The sequence below is a fragment of the Quercus suber genome, unplaced genomic scaffold (assembly GCF_002906115.3).
Source record: "Quercus suber isolate HL8 unplaced genomic scaffold, Cork oak 2.0 scaffold_505, whole genome shotgun sequence".
Classification (NCBI taxonomy): domain Eukaryota; kingdom Viridiplantae; phylum Streptophyta; class Magnoliopsida; order Fagales; family Fagaceae; genus Quercus; species Quercus suber.
Window position 1 is genome coordinate 51,906 of NW_027069954.1, and position 18,104 is coordinate 70,009.

At 34.3% G+C, this 18,104-nt stretch overlaps 2 protein-coding genes and 1 long non-coding RNA gene across 4 annotated transcripts; all 3 read left to right on the plus strand.

Moving 5' to 3' along the window:
- The first annotated feature begins 814 nt into the window (after positions 1 to 814).
- On the plus strand, positions 815 to 11,477 carry LOC111997947 (agmatine deiminase). Its single transcript, XM_065763392.1, has 10 exons — positions 815 to 1,070; positions 2,627 to 2,744; positions 2,837 to 2,925; positions 3,031 to 3,115; positions 3,662 to 3,717; positions 3,844 to 3,922; positions 6,030 to 6,164; positions 7,527 to 7,759; positions 9,403 to 9,561; positions 10,939 to 11,477. Exons 1-10 carry the CDS (start codon positions 984 to 986, stop codon positions 11,026 to 11,028), a joined length of 1,131 nt encoding a protein of 376 aa, XP_065619464.1. The 5' UTR covers positions 815 to 983; the 3' UTR covers positions 11,029 to 11,477.
- A 1,176-nt stretch (positions 11,478 to 12,653) lies between these two features.
- Positions 12,654 to 15,030, plus strand: LOC136063266 (uncharacterized). 2 transcript variants are annotated; one of them, XR_010624960.1, is made up of 2 exons: positions 12,654 to 12,925; positions 14,678 to 15,030. It is a non-coding gene; the product is annotated as an uncharacterized LOC136063266 (long non-coding RNA). The 2 variants fall into 2 exon arrangements; XR_010624961.1 differs by lacking the exon at positions 12,654 to 12,925 and adding an exon at positions 13,922 to 14,422.
- Positions 15,031 to 15,601: 571 nt separating this feature from the next.
- On the plus strand, positions 15,602 to 17,892 carry LOC111997949 (disease resistance protein RPV1-like). Its single transcript, XM_065763394.1, has 5 exons — positions 15,602 to 15,745; positions 15,871 to 16,086; positions 16,182 to 16,275; positions 16,358 to 16,728; positions 17,293 to 17,892. The coding sequence occupies exons 1-5, from the start codon at positions 15,602 to 15,604 to the stop codon at positions 17,890 to 17,892; spliced, it is 1,425 nt and encodes a 474-aa protein (XP_065619466.1).
- The last annotated feature ends 212 nt before the right edge of the window (positions 17,893 to 18,104 follow it).

Consider the following 18,104-nt stretch of genomic DNA (forward strand, 5'->3'; position numbering starts at 1 on the left):
CAAAGAACACAGACAAACCCACGCTACAGTTGCTTGATCGGTGCTTGACCGAGAGGGAGTGGGTCTTGCTGGAGATCGGTGCTTGCTGGAGATCGGTGCTCGGAGATCTAACCGGTGCTTGCTCGGAGATCAGATCGGTGCTTGTTGGAGATTGGGTTTTGTTGGAGATCGGGAATAGAGTTGGGTTTTGTTTGAGAAATGAAGCTGTCCAATCGGTGCTTGTCTGACCGGTATAGAGATGGAGATAAAGAGAGAGATGACCGATCGGTGCTTGCTGGAGATTTGACCGATCGATGCTTGAGGAGTGAAGCTGATCGGTGCTTGCTGGGTGTCCGATCAGTGCTTGCTGGGTCTTGTTGTTTGAGAAGCTTCAGTGAAGCTGTGGAGAGATGGAGATAAAGAGAGAGATGAGTAGAGACAGATAGCACCAGATCAGAAAAATGGGTAGAGAAAGTGAGAGAACGTGTATGTATAGGAAGTTGAGAGAAATAATAAAAAAAATTGGAAAGAATGAATATTTTATTATAAAATCTTGTAAAATAAATGAATTGATGTGGGTGTTTTGTAAAAGTGGATGTGTAAAATAGAAAAAATAGGTTTTTAGTGTAAAAATAGATGTGTAAAATACACATGCTGATGTGAATGCTCTTAGTATGTTTGGTTGAGTAGTTTAAGTAATATTATTTGTAATTTTTTAAAATATGTGAGAGTGAAGAATTGTGTTAAAATGTCTGTAACATTGTTTAAAATATAAAAAAGTGAGTTTGAGATGAAAAACAAACAGGCTTTATAAATTTGCCAAAGTAGCATAAAGTCAGGGTTCAGACTTCAAAGTTCCCAACTTTCACTCCGTTCAACCACTTCATTTCTTGCCTACTCTTTTTCAATGTAAAGCCAATTCTCACACTGTCAGTCACACACACATTTCACTCTCTATCCAATCCTGTTTACCTTTTCAGTTTAGCCAATTCACACACTATTAGATGGATTTAGAAGGACCTCCTGCTAGGCATGGATTCTACATGCCTGCTGAGTGGGAACCCCATTCACAGTGTTGGATGGGTTGGCCCGTAAGTACATCTTTATTCATTTTTCCAAGTTTACATGACATTATTATGTTATTCAGGTTGATGGGTCATGAAAATTTACTTTCTTTTTCTTTAAAAAAAAAAAAAAAACTGTTCTTTGCCAGATACATAATCCATCTTAATGGTAAAGCAGATGTATTAGTGGTGCCTCAATAACGTTTGTGACAATTTTGGATGTGTAGTGATAGTGTGTTTTGGAATTGAGATTTTATTGGAATGCCATTCTTGTGTTCGATCATTTTTCTTTTGTATATTGTTAATTATCGAATTGGTTTTCTACTTGGATTGTGTGGAGGTATGTGTTCTATAAATATTTATGAATTGAAGATTAAAAATCATTTTGTTAGATTATGTGCTTGTAATGTGCCAATGAATTCTGGCTCAAATGGTACTTCCTTGTCCTTTAAGGAGTGGAGCGTAAGGTTGTGGGTTCAATATCCACGGGGTGTCTGTAACTTACCAATAACAAATCTTATGTGCCTGGAATGTGTTATCGTTTTTATTTGTAAGTTACACATGCACCCTATGAGTCATATTATGTGCTTGCAATGTGGTATTTTGAACAATTGACGTTTCTGGGAAACTGTAGGCTTTGTGTACATTTGGTGACATTAAGAGACTACATCTACAGTTGATGAGATTAAGTAACCATATGCTTTTGTACCATCACAAAAAATAAAAAAAAGCCCCTTTTTTTTTTTTGGTTTCATAAAGAAACTAAAATTTGGAGCTTGTTGGCTTTGCCAAGCGGATTAGAATACTTTTCAAATTAATTTAAATGAATTTGATACCTTCCATAAACAAAGATATCACAAATCTGCCCATGTGTTTCCAACAGATTGAACAGCACTTCCAGTTGTAATTATTGAACTATGCACTACAGAAATACAATTCTCTTTTTGATATGTAAATACAAGATGACAACTCATATGCTATGGGATTGAACCAGTGACCTCACCCTTCACCCCTTATTTTTTAGAAGACAAGATGCTATATGGTCCAAAGACCATTAGCCGAAAGATTTTCTGACCTCCAAAATCCAGCAACTTATGAAGTGGTATACTTGTAATACTAATAGCACTATGCTAAAACCCACAAATCTGGGAAATGGGGCCTTAAAGCTTTTCTTTGTGACTTCTCATTGATAAGTTTTACTTTCTCAAAATTGCAGAGTGATATATAAATCTCAAAGCGCTGAATTACTTCCCCCCCCCCCCCCCCTCTTCTCCTCTTCTCATTTGGAATTTTTATTTCAAAAGCTATCCTACTCTCAATACTCATATATCCCTAATAATTTCCATTTTAGTAATCATTGTTGGATATTGCAGCTGTGTTACATGTGATGTTTGGTTACATTGCATGTATTCCTGGCTAGTCTCACTGTTAATCATCCTTAAACCTCTCTGAGCACTAAACTATATGTATCTATCTAAGCTTTATATCTCCTGATTCTATGTGAAAAATCATAAATTGTACCATGGCATTCTATCTATCATGCGTAATCTGTTATGACGGTCAAGCTTCATTTCGAGTAACAGGAACGCCCAGATAACTGGAGAGACAATGCGGTGCATGCCCAACGTGTATATGCCAAGGTAGCATCTGCTATCTCAAGGTTTGAGCCAGTAACTGTCTGCGCAAGTGCTGCTCAGGTTGGTCAAATTTATAAGAGATGAAGATTTAGCCTCATAGTTTGTTTTGATAATGTTCTAAACCAAGTTTGGAATGTGACATTATTACATGCTCAGTGGCCAATGCACGAAGTCAGCTACCGGAAAATATAAGGGTGATTGAGATGAGTATAAATGACGCATGGTTTCGTGATACTGGACCTACTGTGAGCTTTCCTCTTTTACTCATTTTGACATGTGGAGTAGTATTATCATCATTTTGATATTTAATTTGACCCTGGAAATGATGTTTTGTGTTTTTATTATAATAGTTTGTTGTAAGGAAGAGTGCATCAAGTTCTGGTGCCTCAGACCATAAGGTCGCCGGCATTGACTGGAAATTTAACAGTTGGGGAGGTAAGTTTTAGAATGGTCAAATCTCATATCTATCATAGATATAGTGTTTGCTTTCATATCTTAATTTTAAAAAAAAAAAGAAAAAGACAAAGGGTTCAACATTTTGCTAGACTTATCATGCTTTATGGGTATGAATCTCAGAAATTTAATTCTGTTAAGTTCATAGAATGGGTAATGGTTTGTTAACATACTGTATGCAACACTGGAGTAATTTGATGATCCTCTTCTGTGAAAAGGTAAAAAAGGAAAATGGCTGATCTACATCCGTAATTTGAGGAACTTAATCAGGAATCAAATTTGAGCAAATGATAAGCTTGTTCATGAGTGGTTCTTTGGTAATCTTAAAAGGAAATTATCTCCTGCACTTTTTTTTTTTTTTTTTTTGTCTTTTTTATTTATAAAAATGGACATCAAATGCTAATTATGACATGTATCAAAAACGACCCCCAAGTTAGTGACTCTAGCTGTATTAGTTAATTTTTTATGATGTCTTTGATCTTGTGTGCTGGTGCCTTCTCTAACTAAAGTTACTCTTAAAACTTCTAGGTGTTGATGATGGTTGCTACCAAGATTGGAGTCTTGACCTCCTTGTCGCTAGGAAGGTTACTGTAGCTCAATAGATCATAGCCTTCTTAAAAAAAAAAAAAAAATTTATGTGATGTCTTCCTGTAGTTTTCCCAGGACACTTTCTATATATAGTTACTAATATTCTTATCATTTTCTGTTAGATTTTGGTGACTGAGAGGCTTCCTAGGTTTCCACAGTCTCTTATTCTTGAAGGCGGAAGCATCCATGTTGATGGAGAAGGTAACAATTTATGTACTGATTACTTTGTATTTTTTTAGAGTACTTCTTGTGCTACTTTTGAGATAATTATAAAACAAATGTCTTTGAAATGCTAATAAATTGATGCCTTATTGTCCATGTTGACCAAGTAGTTGGCAAGTTGCATTATTGTACTGTTTTACTTAAGAGGACATTGCCATATGGATTATATATACATGCATATTTTATTTTATATAATAAGGATGAGGGTATTAAACTCTTAGAAATGTTTTTGGAAATGTCGCCTAATACAAATGTACCAGTGCACTAAAATGGTGTGGGCCGTGTGGCCCTTTGGGGTATTCCAACCCAAAGATTTTATTTATTTATTTATTTATTTTTAATTTTTTGATAATTAAGAAAGATATATATTCAAAAAGCTGCTTTATGCAAAAAGACAAAGCAAGCTGAGGTTACAAAAGCAAAGAGAAAAACAAAACAAAGAATGAAATTAATTACAAAGAAGAAGAGAACTAAGGAACAAAGGGAGAGAATCACTAAATGGGAGTCCCCAAACCCTAGACCAGTCAAAAAGAGAACTGCTAAATGAAGCAAGCAACTGGTCATCAGATTTGTCCAAGTCCTCAAAAGTTCGATGATTACGCTCCATCCAAATATACCATATCAAACACAACGGAGCTAAACTCCCAACTGTGTGATAAATGCTTCCCCAACCAAAAAGAAAATCTGTAACCGAGGGACTTGGTTTCTTTTATGCTATATGGATTTCATTAGAGCTTTATCAATTAAAAGTGATATAATTCTGACTTAATTAATAGAGTTACTGATTATGCTGATCGCTATTGCAACTTCAAGATGACCTACTTAGGTTTAGAAGGTTAGATACTGGACTCATTTTTGGTAATTAGCTAGTTACGTGTAACTTATTCACAAAAAAGAAGCAAAATTAATGTCTAAAGCTTATGACATGATTGAAGTTTTTTTTTACTCCATTTAGGAACTTACAGCACTGCCACCTATTCATTTAAAGAAATCTGTAACTGCAGAGATTACTTTCTTTTACTTGATAATTGTTTTCAAGAAATTAGTTTGCTTTAGAAGCATTCTCACCTGAATCTGTCTTTAATTTTTGAGATGCTGCATCCTTATCCATTTGTAATTATTGTAAGAATCTGAATTGTAGTTCAGGTTCAAGTTGGTTCAGGGAGGGCGACCAGACTTCTGAACTAGTCAGTCTTTCAGAACTTTTTTCTTCCATTTTTTAACCCATATTAGTTTTGGCCTGTGTACTTTACCTATATAAAAAAAATATAAAGTAATTTACCAAACTAGAGAATTTTTTTGTCTTCCAACTTTTTGATTTTACCATTCATTGCTTGGCACCCCTTCTTCCTCTAATTCTTTCAACATATTCAATTTTGAAAGAACCTATTGTTAAGTGTGAAACTCCTAAAATATGAAGTTATCTGATTTTAGAATGAGCATGCAATATAAAAGGAGTTACATATTCTTTGGAAATTAAGGGATCGCATTTGAAGCATGGGTGAAAGATGCACTTGATTTCAGTTTGTTACATGCATTTATGGTCCCACATATGTATAATTTGCTGGGTTAAAGCAAACAACTCTTGCTAATTTTAAGCCAGAGATTATTCTAAAATGAGTCAATCACCTCTAGCTAAATTGCATCTCCTCCCTTTGTAATAGTAAGTTGAAGGGTGATGTCGTGATTTTAAACCCATTGGGTGGTCAGTAATTACCAATGAAAAATGACTCAAAAAGGAGAATGTACTTACAACCCAAGTTGTAGAATAGAAGATTTAAAATTTAAATTCATTGGGATAATTTTTCATTATATTAATATTGTTCAAGAGCTTGCATGTTGATTTTATTTTCGACACTTGTTCTTTCTCAAACTCTTTTCTCCAGAAAGGTTAGCAAATACTGTATCATTGATTTAGGTATCAAGGAATGACTGACTGTGCACTTCATGTAGTAAAATTTCTGATCCAGTGCTATTTTCCCTTCCCCTCTTACAAAAATTTTCATCAACTTACTGAATACTTCTTCTCTCTGCTGATTAAATGGTCTCATTTTGTATTAATTCTGCATTTTTTTTCGTCTTTCAGGGACTTGCCTTACTACAGAGGAATGCCTTTTGAATAAAAACCGCAACCCGCAATTGAATAAGGAGCAAATAGAGAATGAACTTAAGGCATATCTTGGAGTCAGGAAGGTTATCTGGTTGCCTCTTGGATTATATGGTATGCAATATTATGTGACTTAATTTTATAGCTTAAAGTTCTTTTTGTATTGATGAACTTCTTTGCTCTTGATGCACGTTCTCTCTTTTTTTTGATGAGTAAGAAAATTTTATTAAAAAAAGGCTACTTCATGCAAAATGGCATAAAGTAGCCCAAAGAATTACAAACAAATACAAAAAAATTATATACAATGAGATAGGGACTCAATAAACATAGGAACAGAATCTCTGTTCGTTAGTCCCCAAGCTCTAGACCAATCAAACAAAGTCCCAACAAAATGAGCTAGAAACTGGTCTCTTGTCCTCTCCATATCCTCAAGCGTTCTCCTGTACTGTTCCCACCAAAGAATCCACATCAAACAAAATGGAATGAAATTCTAAATGTTTGACGAATTTTTTCCCAACCAATTCCTCCAATCAAACTAAAGATCTTTCACAAAAAAAGGCTCTTAATGCTTGTTCTTTGTTTGAAGGTTTTAACCTATTAGGGGTGTGAGGGCTTGCTTGAGAATTTTTTGGTAGGAGACTACTTGCCAAAGCTTTGTAGGAAAGGAGCCTTGAACAAGGCTTTTTAGGATGGGCGAGTGTCATGAAAGAGTTTTTATTTTTTATAATCTGCCTCTAGAAGCAATCAGTAAGGGAATAAGATGAACAGCCAAAGGGGCACCTATTTGAATCTGAAAAGCACTACTATCTGACCCTCCCTTGCTGCTCATCATTGTCAGCTAGCGAGCAATCCCAAGAAAGCTAGCTACCAAGTATTTCATATTCCCATCATCACTAGCTTAAACTGGCGAATGAGAATGGAAAAAATGTCCAAGCCCCTCTACATGGCCTTTTATCTTATTATCATGTGTACAAGATTGTGTGTCTTCTGCAATATTGGGTGCATGCTTTACGCAGCATCCATTGTCATTCACTTTTTGGATTTTATTGCTCTCTTAAGCTCTATATTTAACCTCTTGGGAGGATATGGTGTACCCTCCTATGTATTTGTTTCAATAGTGATGATGAGATGGTAGTGGTGATAGTGATGAGGTTAGTAAGGTGTGCCTAGCTACTTACTTACGTGGAGGGGTACCATTTAAAACATGTATGCTGGTGGAATCAGAAAGAGGATTTCGGCCCCCCATATCTCTCCATGGATTTAAAACTCCACCCTCTTATCCAAAAAAACATAGTTTTCTAGTTTGAGAATTCTTGAAAAGGTTTTTTTCTATCCAGCAAATTCCTTTGTTAATTTTCTCATTCAAGCCCACCTTTCTAGAAATATGTTTGCACCTGCAGCAAATATTCAAACACAGATAGGATTTGGTCACCTTTTCTATGTTTCTTGAAATGTAATTTACATAATGTTAAACAGGTGATGACGATACTAATGGTCATATCGACAACATGTGCTGTTTTGTAAAGCCTGGTGTGGTTCTGTTGTCCTGGACCAATGATGAGAAGGATCCTCAGTATGAAAGATCTGTAAAAGCTTTTTCTGTACTTTCCAATACTACTGATGCCATTGGTAGGAAATTACAAGTAATTAAACTTCATGTACCAGGGCCACTTTATATGACAGACGAAGAGGCTGCTGGAGTAGTTCAGGTAAATATTTAACAGGCCCAGAATCTTCCCTCTTTTTTTTGGGGGGGGGAGGGGGGGGGGATGGGTAACTTAAAATCTGAAAATGGCATTCCCATGGTTCTTTTATTTGATACTTAAATGGTTGAGGTTCATTCTTATATTTGCATGAATTGAACTCACTTTTGCTCATCTTTCTTGTTGTTCGCCTGTAGAATTCTTTACTAGTTAAGAAGATCCACCATTGTTAATATATAAGATTACATTTATAAAAAATACTTACTAAAAATGTTTAAAAGAAGTTGTCTCTTTTCTTTGTTGTGGAAGCTTTTAGGTAAAATAGTTTGAAAAGACAAAAAATTGAAGTAAAATTTTTTTATAATTATTTTCTTAATTGTTGAGTTACATATGCAACTAGTGAACCCACAACCTCACCCTTTGCAATACTTTTCTAGGGAAGGAGGTGTCATTTGATTTAGAGCTCACTAAATGAACTGAATGCTGTGTTCTTAAGAAGAAGGTGAAAAAGCTGATGATTTGAATCAGTTTCTTAGCTATCTCAGATAAGATATTGTATTTATAAAAAAAGTAAAAGCTAAAAATGTTTAAAAAACAATGTCTCTTTTCTTTGTTAAGGAAGTTTGAAAAGGCTAAAAATTGAAGTAAAAAAAAAAAGAATTATTTAATTATTGAGTTACATATGCACCTAGTGAACCCACAGCCTCACCCTTCATAATACTTTTCTGGGGAAGGAGGTGTCATTTGAATTACATGTCATTAAATGAACTGAATGCAGTGTTCTTAAGAAGAAGGCAAAAAGGCTGATGATTTGAATCAGCTTCTTAGCTATGACAGAATAGATATTGTATTTAAAGCAATATGCCTATTACTTTCCTTCCAATTGTTTTAAAAGGAAGCAAAGTGATATACATATTGGATAAGGAAAGTGGTACATATATTAGAAGATTCTTCCCTTTTTCTTTGCAATGGTCTTTGACCTAATGGCATCTCCTGCCCCCACAACTAATGATTGAAGCTGGTTCACAGGTTCAATTCCTTATGGGCAAGTGATTTGTATTACCTATAAAAAAAAGTTCCTTTTCTAGCCTAGATTGTCGAGGATCTTCTTTGTTTGTCACTTTGTTGTGATTGAAAACAAAATTCAAAGAAAGAAATTAGTCCATGCTGCTTGGGTGCTGTTGTGTGGCATTGTTTGTCTGTAACAATGGCCAGTTATCTTTTAGAAGTGTGGCATTTTTATCAACAACATACACACTTTTTACTTGTCCACGCACCAGTAACAGGAATTTTCAAATTGCATTCCAAGGACCACTTTTCATTGGCACAAAACTGTAGTAAAATATGTCACGGACTTTTCCTTTTAGCCTCACTGCCCTGAATTTAGCTAAATACCAATCCCAGGTTTAAGTGACAACTGGACAATGAATAAATGTTGTTTTACTCCACTCTCACATATGCATTATTCAAGAGAAGTAAGTTACTGGAAGATGGTCCACTGCGGCTTCTGGTCTGGAGGATTGATGCATATATCTTTTTTTGTCCTACTGTCACTGTAGTTCTTTTAATTAAGCCCCCTTAAAGAATGCTTGAGAGTTCAATATCTTGTAGTTCCCCGTTCTCTCTGATCATGAATGTTCCTGTAACAGGATGGTGAGGCTAAACCAAGACTTCCGGGTACAAGACTTGCTGCTTCATACGTGAACTTCTACACTGCCAATGGAGCAATCATCTTACCACAATTTGGGGACCAAAAGTGGGATGATGAAGCTTTTCATGTTGTATCTCTAGCCTTTCCAGATCATGAAGTAAGCAGTTCAATTTACATATACAATCCATATTCATAAATTCATAGAGGGGTGTGATAGCAGGTTGTGCAGATATATTGTTAAATATATTCTAATTGACTCATTGACGTGTTAAATAAAACTCTTATCTTGTAGATGATGTTTTTCAAAAATTGATTTAGATTCTAACTCGTTTTATTTTACTTTTATGAGATTTTTGAATAATAATAGTGAAAATAGTTATAGGGGTAAACTATAATAAGGCATACCCCATCATGTTTGATCAGGCAACACCCATTTTTATACATATCTGGGAATTTCTGTAACAATTTAGGCTATTTAATAGATTAAGGACATGAGTGAAAATGAGTGAGACCTATCAATCTTAATGGGGATGCAGCCTCTCATAGTTTATCCTGTAGCAATAGCTACACACGTTACATAACGTGAAAATTTATGGAAACAAGAAGATTTTATAAGGAACTGGAGATGTTTTTCAACTTTTAAGATTAACAGGATATAATACCTTCAGGATGAAATTCTCTAAAATTAAGTATGTTAGTCTGACATTTGAATTTGTTTAAACTTTTTGCCACTTAGGAGTTAGGTGTAATGACTTATTCTCTGATGTTTATAACCTATAATCATGTGAGGACATTAATCTGATTCAAAGACAAATCCCTATATTGTAAGCCTTAAATATATAAACTATACACCAATGCTTTCTATAGCCTAAATGTTTAGTGGTCATGTACCCACTCTCAAGGACAAAAGTATGAGGCTTGGTACTGATTATGATGGTGTTGATATTTAGGAATATATAAGATATGAAAAACTTGACAAGCATGTGACCGTCTCCTGTAGAATGACTATGAATATCATATTAATACGTGCAGTATTGTTTCTGATGCTAGTAGAGATTACTTGCAATGATCAATTTAAAAAATGGGTCCTTGCACTGGCTGTTCGGAAAGGGTGGTGTCGTTATAGTTTTGGGGGCATATTCAAGCACAATATGTCTCTTACAATGCAGTTGTACTACAAAATAATAGTGGAGCATTCATAGATTAGCAATCACTGTTCAAAAGGAAATATTAATAGAAGTAAAATGCTTGTGGTTTTCCTTAACTGAAATCGTAGAAGTGGTACAACTCAACTAGGCCTTAATCCCAGCTAAATTGTGGTTGGTGTCTTGGATCTCCTTTTAAATGTTTGAGAGAGCTCACAGTTTATCCCTTTCATCCATTTTGTTGAATATTACATTGTACTCTTCATCATCTCCGTTTCTAATATCCTAGTAGTGATATAATAATATATGTATAACCTTTTAAATTGAATTGATGTTTATTTTCGTTGAATGTTGTTACTGAACAAACCTTTTCATATTTGGTGTCTCAGGTGGTACGAATTGAAGGTGCGAGAGAGATTGTTTTGGGGGGTGGAAACATACATTGCATTACTCAACAACAACCAGCCATTCCAGCCTGAATTGTGAATCAGCACTGATTACGTATGACTTATGAGCATTGGCATGGATTTATTAGTGTTTGTATTAACACTTGCTAAACGAAAAACACATTTATTTATAATTTTCATTTGCTGGTGGTGTTTGGGGATTATTCTGCATTGAGATACCAATCTGCAATTTGCTTGTTCATGATCCAAAAAGACATTGAGCTGCACCAAGTTCTGTAATGTCATCCATTTTGTCTTTGGAAACAGAGGGGCAATAAGTATGCTATACGATGGTGACAAAGTTTGCAGGAATTCCTTCCCTCGCATGGGTTAATAGAAAATCTGTCTTTTGCATAGAGTGAAATGTAATAAAGGCTAATCATAAGTTGTATCCATAAAGGGTTGTTTGGCAAACCCGAAAGTTTGAGTCTTTTTATGTACTTTGCAATTGTTAATGATTGCTTGATGAGGCACTTCCAAAAGTTGAACATCTCATACTATAAAGTTGCACTACTAAAACGTGGAAATCTATATAGAGCACACATTATTCCCAAATCATCCTTTGACAAAAACATTAACAATCTATGATATAAATCAAATCTATTTTTAAAAAAAATTAAGAATTCTCTCAACTAACAAGCAAAATGCAGATTGCAAATTGGTATCTCAATGCATGCTAGAGGTTACTACAACAAGAGTCTAGGCTGGGTAATCTAAAAAACAGATTATTGCATACCAGTTGGTTCTAGCAAAAATGGCCAAAACTTTAGGTGGTTGGTCTTGTTTATTGTTTTTTTGTTTTTTTTACTTTGTATTTGTCTTTTTTTTTTTTTAATTTTAAATTAGAAAAAAAAAAAAAAATCAAAATGGCCAAAATGCCCCAAATCCACTATCAAGGATCCATAGCCAACCTTGAAAATTTGGGACTAAAGCTTTGTTGTTATTAATTCATTTTTTCCTTGGAGATGCAAAGATGTGGTAGATAGCAAGCAACGTGCACTCCTACACTCATGGTGGTAGCTATAGGTGATGTTGTTGATAGCTTACTGGTCATATGGTTATCGAGTCAAATTGAACGATGGATACTGTAGGTAGTGTAGGTTTAGTTTACTGTTTACTATAGGTAGTGTAATTGTTTTTATTTGGCAGAGGTTTAATTTACCTCTGCTAAATTTAATCGGGTTGGGTTAAGAATCACGATTACCTAGTTTTATTTTACACGGTTGGGTTAGGGGGGGCATTTCGGTATTTTGCTATTAACTGGGATATTTTAGACTTAGCAAAATAGAATATTCCACAAATGAAAAAAATACTATTAATTTAACTACTAAAGTAACATATTGAGAATATTTGTTCATTTTTCAATATAGGACAAAAAATTGATTGATTTCAAAGATAAAGGAAGATTGTGAATTACCCAAAACCAAAACATGAAGAGAGAAAATATTTTTTTTTCCCATAAAATATATTATGAGTATTTGATCATTTCTCAAATATAGAAGAGAAAATTCATTGGTGGACTAAAGAGACAATGAGGAAACTACCTAGAACTTTCCTAAACTCTAACATGAACAGAACCTGGTCCACACTTCATTTAAAGTTAGTCACCATTACTTTTCCCAGCTTCCCTATAGAATAAGTCTTATGCGGCAGGCAAGTTGTGGTTGGTGGAGGGGTGGTGGTGAGTCTATCTGGGGTACACCTCTCCACCAACGCGAGTTGTGTCATTTGTTGTGCTACTTTATGTGGTACGAGACCTATTCATTCTCTATATCATACACAGACTTTGTGTCACAATTGAGCGTCTGTGATTTCTATTATTTTCTCTTTTCTCAAACTGAGCGCACACAATTTATTTATTTATTTTGGTGACCAATCGTTTGAGCCTCTTCATTTCATCAATCTTGACAACGTGATTCACACCCTCAAGGTTCTCTCTCTTCTCTTATGCAAATGTTTTCTTTGTCTGAATTCAGAATTCTCTGTTTTTCTTTATATATTTAATTTGAATGATGAGAAAGTAGAGGGAAAGGGGAGGAACATAAAATTTGTTTATTGGGTTTTGTGTGTGTGTTTTCTTATTGTTTTATATCTGAATTTCTCCTCTTATAGTGATCGTCAAATATATTAATTAAATTTTCGTTTAATACTACGGATGAAACCAGAAATCTAGTTTATGGGGGCCAAGGCATAAGCCCAAAAAAAAAAAAAAAAAAGGCTAAAATGAAGACTAAATAAACTATGAAAAATAGAATTAATATACAATCAATATTAACAAGATTTTAATTATAAAAAAAAATACAACTTATTTTCTTTCTAAATTGAATTTGATGTTCTTTTTATATAATGAAATATTCTATGATTGATTTTGCAATAATTTTCCTTTCAATGTAGAAAGGCAATAGCCTTTTAGAAAGAATATCTTCATTTTCATTTCAAAGCCTAATTTTGACAATATTTATTATTGAAAATGTTCGTGTCGTCGTTGTAGTAAAAGTAAAAAGAGTAAATATAGCACATAGCACTAATTAGTTACCAGGAACTTCGATTCTCAAAAAAAAAAAAAAAAAAAAAGAAAGAAAGAAAAAAGGTTACCGGGAACTTACTCTTTCTTCTCTTATCTTTTCTTAACGGAGGAGTAAATCGCATGCTTATAGGCTATATCACTAGTTAGGTTCATCCATGTACCACGCTTAAAGAAACCAAAAAAAGCGAAGTCAAGAGTAAATGTAATTAAGAAGTCAGTCGTAGTAAGGGTAAAAGTATCCTTGGAGCGTTGCTTCATAGTAAGAAACAATACTTTTTTTTTTTTGTTTGGTATAAATTAAAATGAGGAAGTTACTTATAGAGAAAGGGTTGAATTTTTAATTGAAAACTTGATTTTTTATTTTTTCTTTTATAATCTTTATTGTAGTTCAAGATTTGGCAAATATATTCAAATGGCTTCCTCCTCATCATTTTCTTTCTCAACACCAAGTTGGAAATACGATGTTTTTCTTAGTTTTAGAGGTGAGGAAACTTGCAATACTTTTACGGATCATTTATATGATATTTTGAAAAAGGAGGGCATTATCACCTTTAGAGATGAGGAAAAACTTGAGACGAGAAAGTCTATTTCATCGGAGCTCTTTAAAGCAATAGAAGATTCGAGGATTGCATTAGTTATTCTCTCAAAAAACTATGCATCTTCTACATGATGCTTGAATGAACTTGGAAAGATTGTTGACTACATGAAAGAGAAGGGAATAATAGTTTTGCCAGTTTTTTATGATGTGGATCCATTTGATGTACGAAAACAATTAAAAACTTTTGAAAAAGCTTTTGTTGCACATGAAGAAAGATTTAAGGAAAATATGGAGAAGGTTGAAATGTGGAAAACTGCTTTGACAGAAGTGGCCAATCTTAAAGGGTGGCATTTAGTGAATAGGTAATCCAATTTCAAATATTTCTTTCTTTTAAATATTCTACTCTTCTTATCTTTAATCTTGTTTGGAGGCTTAAGCAAACCTACATACATCTCATGATTCTTTCAAGTTTCCTTTAGCCAATTAATTTAGTTTTTTTTTAATTTTTAATTTTTTCAATTGAAAGAATAGAACACTAGATTTCTACTTATTTTCTTTTGTGTGGCTTATTTATTGGTGGTTTAAACTCACCACATAACATTCTCTCTCCATTGCAGGCTTGAGTCAAAAATCATCCAAAACATTGTGGAAGACATATGGCATAAATTGAGTTATGCATTCTCTGAATGTAATGAAGGCAAAGTTGGAATAATTTCTCGAGGAGAGAAATTGGTGTCACTTTTGTCTATAGGGTCAAATGATGTTCGCATTATAGGTTTTGGGGATGGGTGGACTTGGTAAAACAACTCTTGCTAGAGTTGTTTTTCACATGGTTTCTGAGAAGTTTGAAAGTTGTTGTTTTCTCTCCAATGTTGAAAAAAGTGGTTTGTTCCACTCCAACAACTACTTATTCTTAAACTTTTGAATGAAAGTATGAATATACATGATGTTGATGAAGGAGTTTTCACAATCAAGAATAGGTTACGTCATAAAAGAATTTTTCTCATTCTTGATGATGTAAATCAATTAGAGCAATTAGACAACTTAGCTGGGAATCATATTTGGTTTGGTTCAGGTAGTAGAATAATCATAACAATAAGGGATAAGCATTTACTACAATTAGCAGATGACATATATGATGTTGAGGGATTGGATGATGGTGAAGCTCTTCATCTTTTGAGTTTGAAATCTTTTAAAACAGATCATCCTCCCAAAGATTTTCTAGAGTTGTCCAAAGATGTTGGCATTATGCCAAAAGACTTCCTTTAGCTATTGAAATTTTGGGTTCCTTTTTGTCCAATAGAGGCGTCGATATATGGAAAAGTGCATTAAATAGGCTTAAAGAATTTCCTGAAAGTGCGATTCATCAAAAGCTTAGAATAGGTTATGATGGACTACAAGAAACAGAGCCAAAAATATTACTATATATTGCATGTTTTTTTAATCATGAGGAAAAAGATTGTGTAGTAAAAACACTAGATTATCTTGGCCTTTACCTTGATGTTGGATTAAGGGTTCTTGTTGATAAATCTCTCATAAAAATGAATGACTCGAAAGTGTGTATGCATGATTTACTACAAGAAATGTGCCAAGAAATAGTTTGTGAAGAATGCCGCCAATATCCTGGAAAGTGTAGCATACTATGGTCATTTGAGGATGTCAATGATGTACTAAATAACAATATGGTAAGAGGTTATTTAGAAAGTTTTTGCATATATTCTATCATATTATTCAAACTAGTTCAACTTATAGTAGCATTGGCAATCATACATTTTGCAATTAAGTAATCCATTTAGCTCATGATTATTAGGGAATAGAAGCAATTCAAGGCATGGCCTTAAAGTTGCTTGAATTGAAAGAGGCAAATTGGAATCCTGAATCCTTTTCAAAGATGCGTCATCTTAAATTGCTTATAATTGATAACGTTCACCTTTTACATGATCCCAAACATCTACTAGATAGCTTAAGAGTTCTTATTTGGAGTGGGTACCCTTCAAAATCTTTGCCATCAAGTCTCCGTCTAAAGGTAATATTGCCACCCTTAAACAATTATATTTGCATTCAATAGTAAGGTTTTATAAATGCTAATTGCTTTATGTTTCTTTTTGGGGCTTTTTATAGACTTTTGAGAGATTGAAATCCCTCCAATTGATCAAGTTTCAAAAACTTATTGAAACCCCTGACTTTAACAATGTCCCAATTCTTGAGAAAATTGGTTCTTGAAGATTGTTTAAATTTACCTGGGGTGCACCCATCTATTGGAGTTCATAAAAAGTTAATTCATCTTTGTATAAAAGGCTGTAGAAACCTCAGAAGTCTTCCAACCAAGCTTGAAATGGAGTCTCTTGAGACTCTTATTCTTTCTGGATGCTCAAAAATCAAAAAAATTCCAGAATTTGGGGAAAACATGTGGCGTGTGTTGAAGCCTTACTTGGATGGAATTGCTATTACTAAACTACCCACGTCAATTGGGCATTTGACTAGCCTTGCTTTATTGAATATAAGAGATTGCAAAAGTCTCACGTGTCTACAAAGCACTGTTTTTAATTTGAAGTTGATTAAAGAAATGAATATTTTTGGATGCTCAAAAATTGAGGGACTGCCTAAGATGTTGGGGAACGCTAAAAGTGTAGAGGAGTTAGATGAGAGTGGAACTGCTATAAAAGAGGTGCCTTCTTCCAATGGTCTCTTAAAAAATCTTATGCTATCTTTCCATAAATGTAAATCTACATCTTGATATGATCTCCTCCCTTTTTATTCAAGGCCAAAAAGTCCAAATCCCATGGGATTGTCCTCTTTATCGGGTTTGTGTTCTTTGACCAAATTGAATCTACGTGACTACAATCTCAAGGCAATCCCAGATGATATTGGTTGCTTATTCTCTTTAGAGGAAATAGATCTACATGGAAATAGTTTTGTTTGCCTTCTTGACAGCATCAGTCGACTATGTATGTTGAGAAGCATGTATTTGAAGAATTGCATGAGTCTTCGATCATTGCCAAAACTTCCATTAAGTGTCGTAAATGTTTGGGGAGGTGGTTGTACCTCATTGGAAACGGTACTAGATCTACTGAGACCTAATTCTTTATGTGAGGCAGAGCTTTTTCTTTCAAATTGTAGTAAACTAGCTGACAATCAAGGTTTCATTGACATGTTTTTTACAGTGATAAGAAAACAACTTCAGGTCTATGTGTGTGTGTGTGTTATAAACAACCTGCTTTGTATGTTTTAGGGACTCTCTCTTCATAGTAGATTTGACCGTCCTAATTACAATTGGAGATATGACATGGTTATTCCTGGAAGTGTAATTCTGAAGCGGTTTAGGTATCAAAGTATGGGGGCTGAAGTGAATATAAAAGAACCTTCTTCTCATTTGTGTACTAATGAGTGGATGGGGATTGCTGTCTGCGTTGTATTTTGTTCTCTTCCACATCACCAAATCGAAGGCTACTGTTCACTATTTTGTCAGTTGATAGTGAATGGAAATGAATTGAATGCTACTCCAAACCTTGGACAAGATTTAAATTCATCAAATCATATTTGGCTACTTTATTTACTTAATCAATATTACACGGAGTCGGAGGACATAAAACTACTGAAGGAATGTGAAGCAAATGAATTTAGTCAGATTGGCATTAAAATTAAACCTGATCAACACACGGAGGTGAAGATATGCGGGTTCCGTATGGTATACATGAAAGACATAGAAGATCTAAACCAAACTATGGCTCAGAGTAGAAACATCAACATCATTCCTTATGAGGACTTGGGTGTTGTCCATCATAATTTCGACAATTCGGCAGTGGTAGGAGAAGGTAACATAGCAAAGTGAACCCGTGACGATTATGATGGGGCTAGACCTAGTGGAGAAGGAAGCTCTAATGATATGCCAAACCCAAAAAGGATTAAAAGGGTTCCAGAATTTAAAACCATGGTAACTTTGATTGTGCAGAGTCAAGTGAAGGGTTCAAATACTTTGTAAGTCAATGAATCGAAATTAATTACTATATTTTCTCTTGATTACCAGTATGTCATTGTCTTTTT

What these genes read in the sequence shown, in the direction of transcription:
- LOC111997947 (XM_065763392.1), top strand. Translation starts at nt 984, where the DNA reads ATGGATTTAGAAGGACCTCCTGCTAGGCATGGATTCTACATGCCTGCT. An exon ending in CATCCATGTTGATGGAGAAG is followed by an intron (nt 3,923 to 6,029) that starts GTAACAATTTAT and finishes TTCGTCTTTCAG; the next exon opens with GGACTTGCCTTACTACAGAG. An exon ending in AGGCTGCTGGAGTAGTTCAG is followed by an intron (nt 7,760 to 9,402) that starts GTAAATATTTAA and finishes TTCCTGTAACAG; the next exon opens with GATGGTGAGGCTAAACCAAG.
- LOC111997949 (XM_065763394.1), top strand. Translation starts at nt 15,602, where the DNA reads ATGAATGACTCGAAAGTGTGTATGCATGATTTACTACAAGAAATGTGC. An exon ending in ATGTACTAAATAACAATATG is followed by an intron (nt 15,746 to 15,870) that starts GTAAGAGGTTAT and finishes CATGATTATTAG; the next exon opens with GGAATAGAAGCAATTCAAGG. An exon ending in CATCAAGTCTCCGTCTAAAG is followed by an intron (nt 16,087 to 16,181) that starts GTAATATTGCCA and finishes GGCTTTTTATAG; the next exon opens with ACTTTTGAGAGATTGAAATC.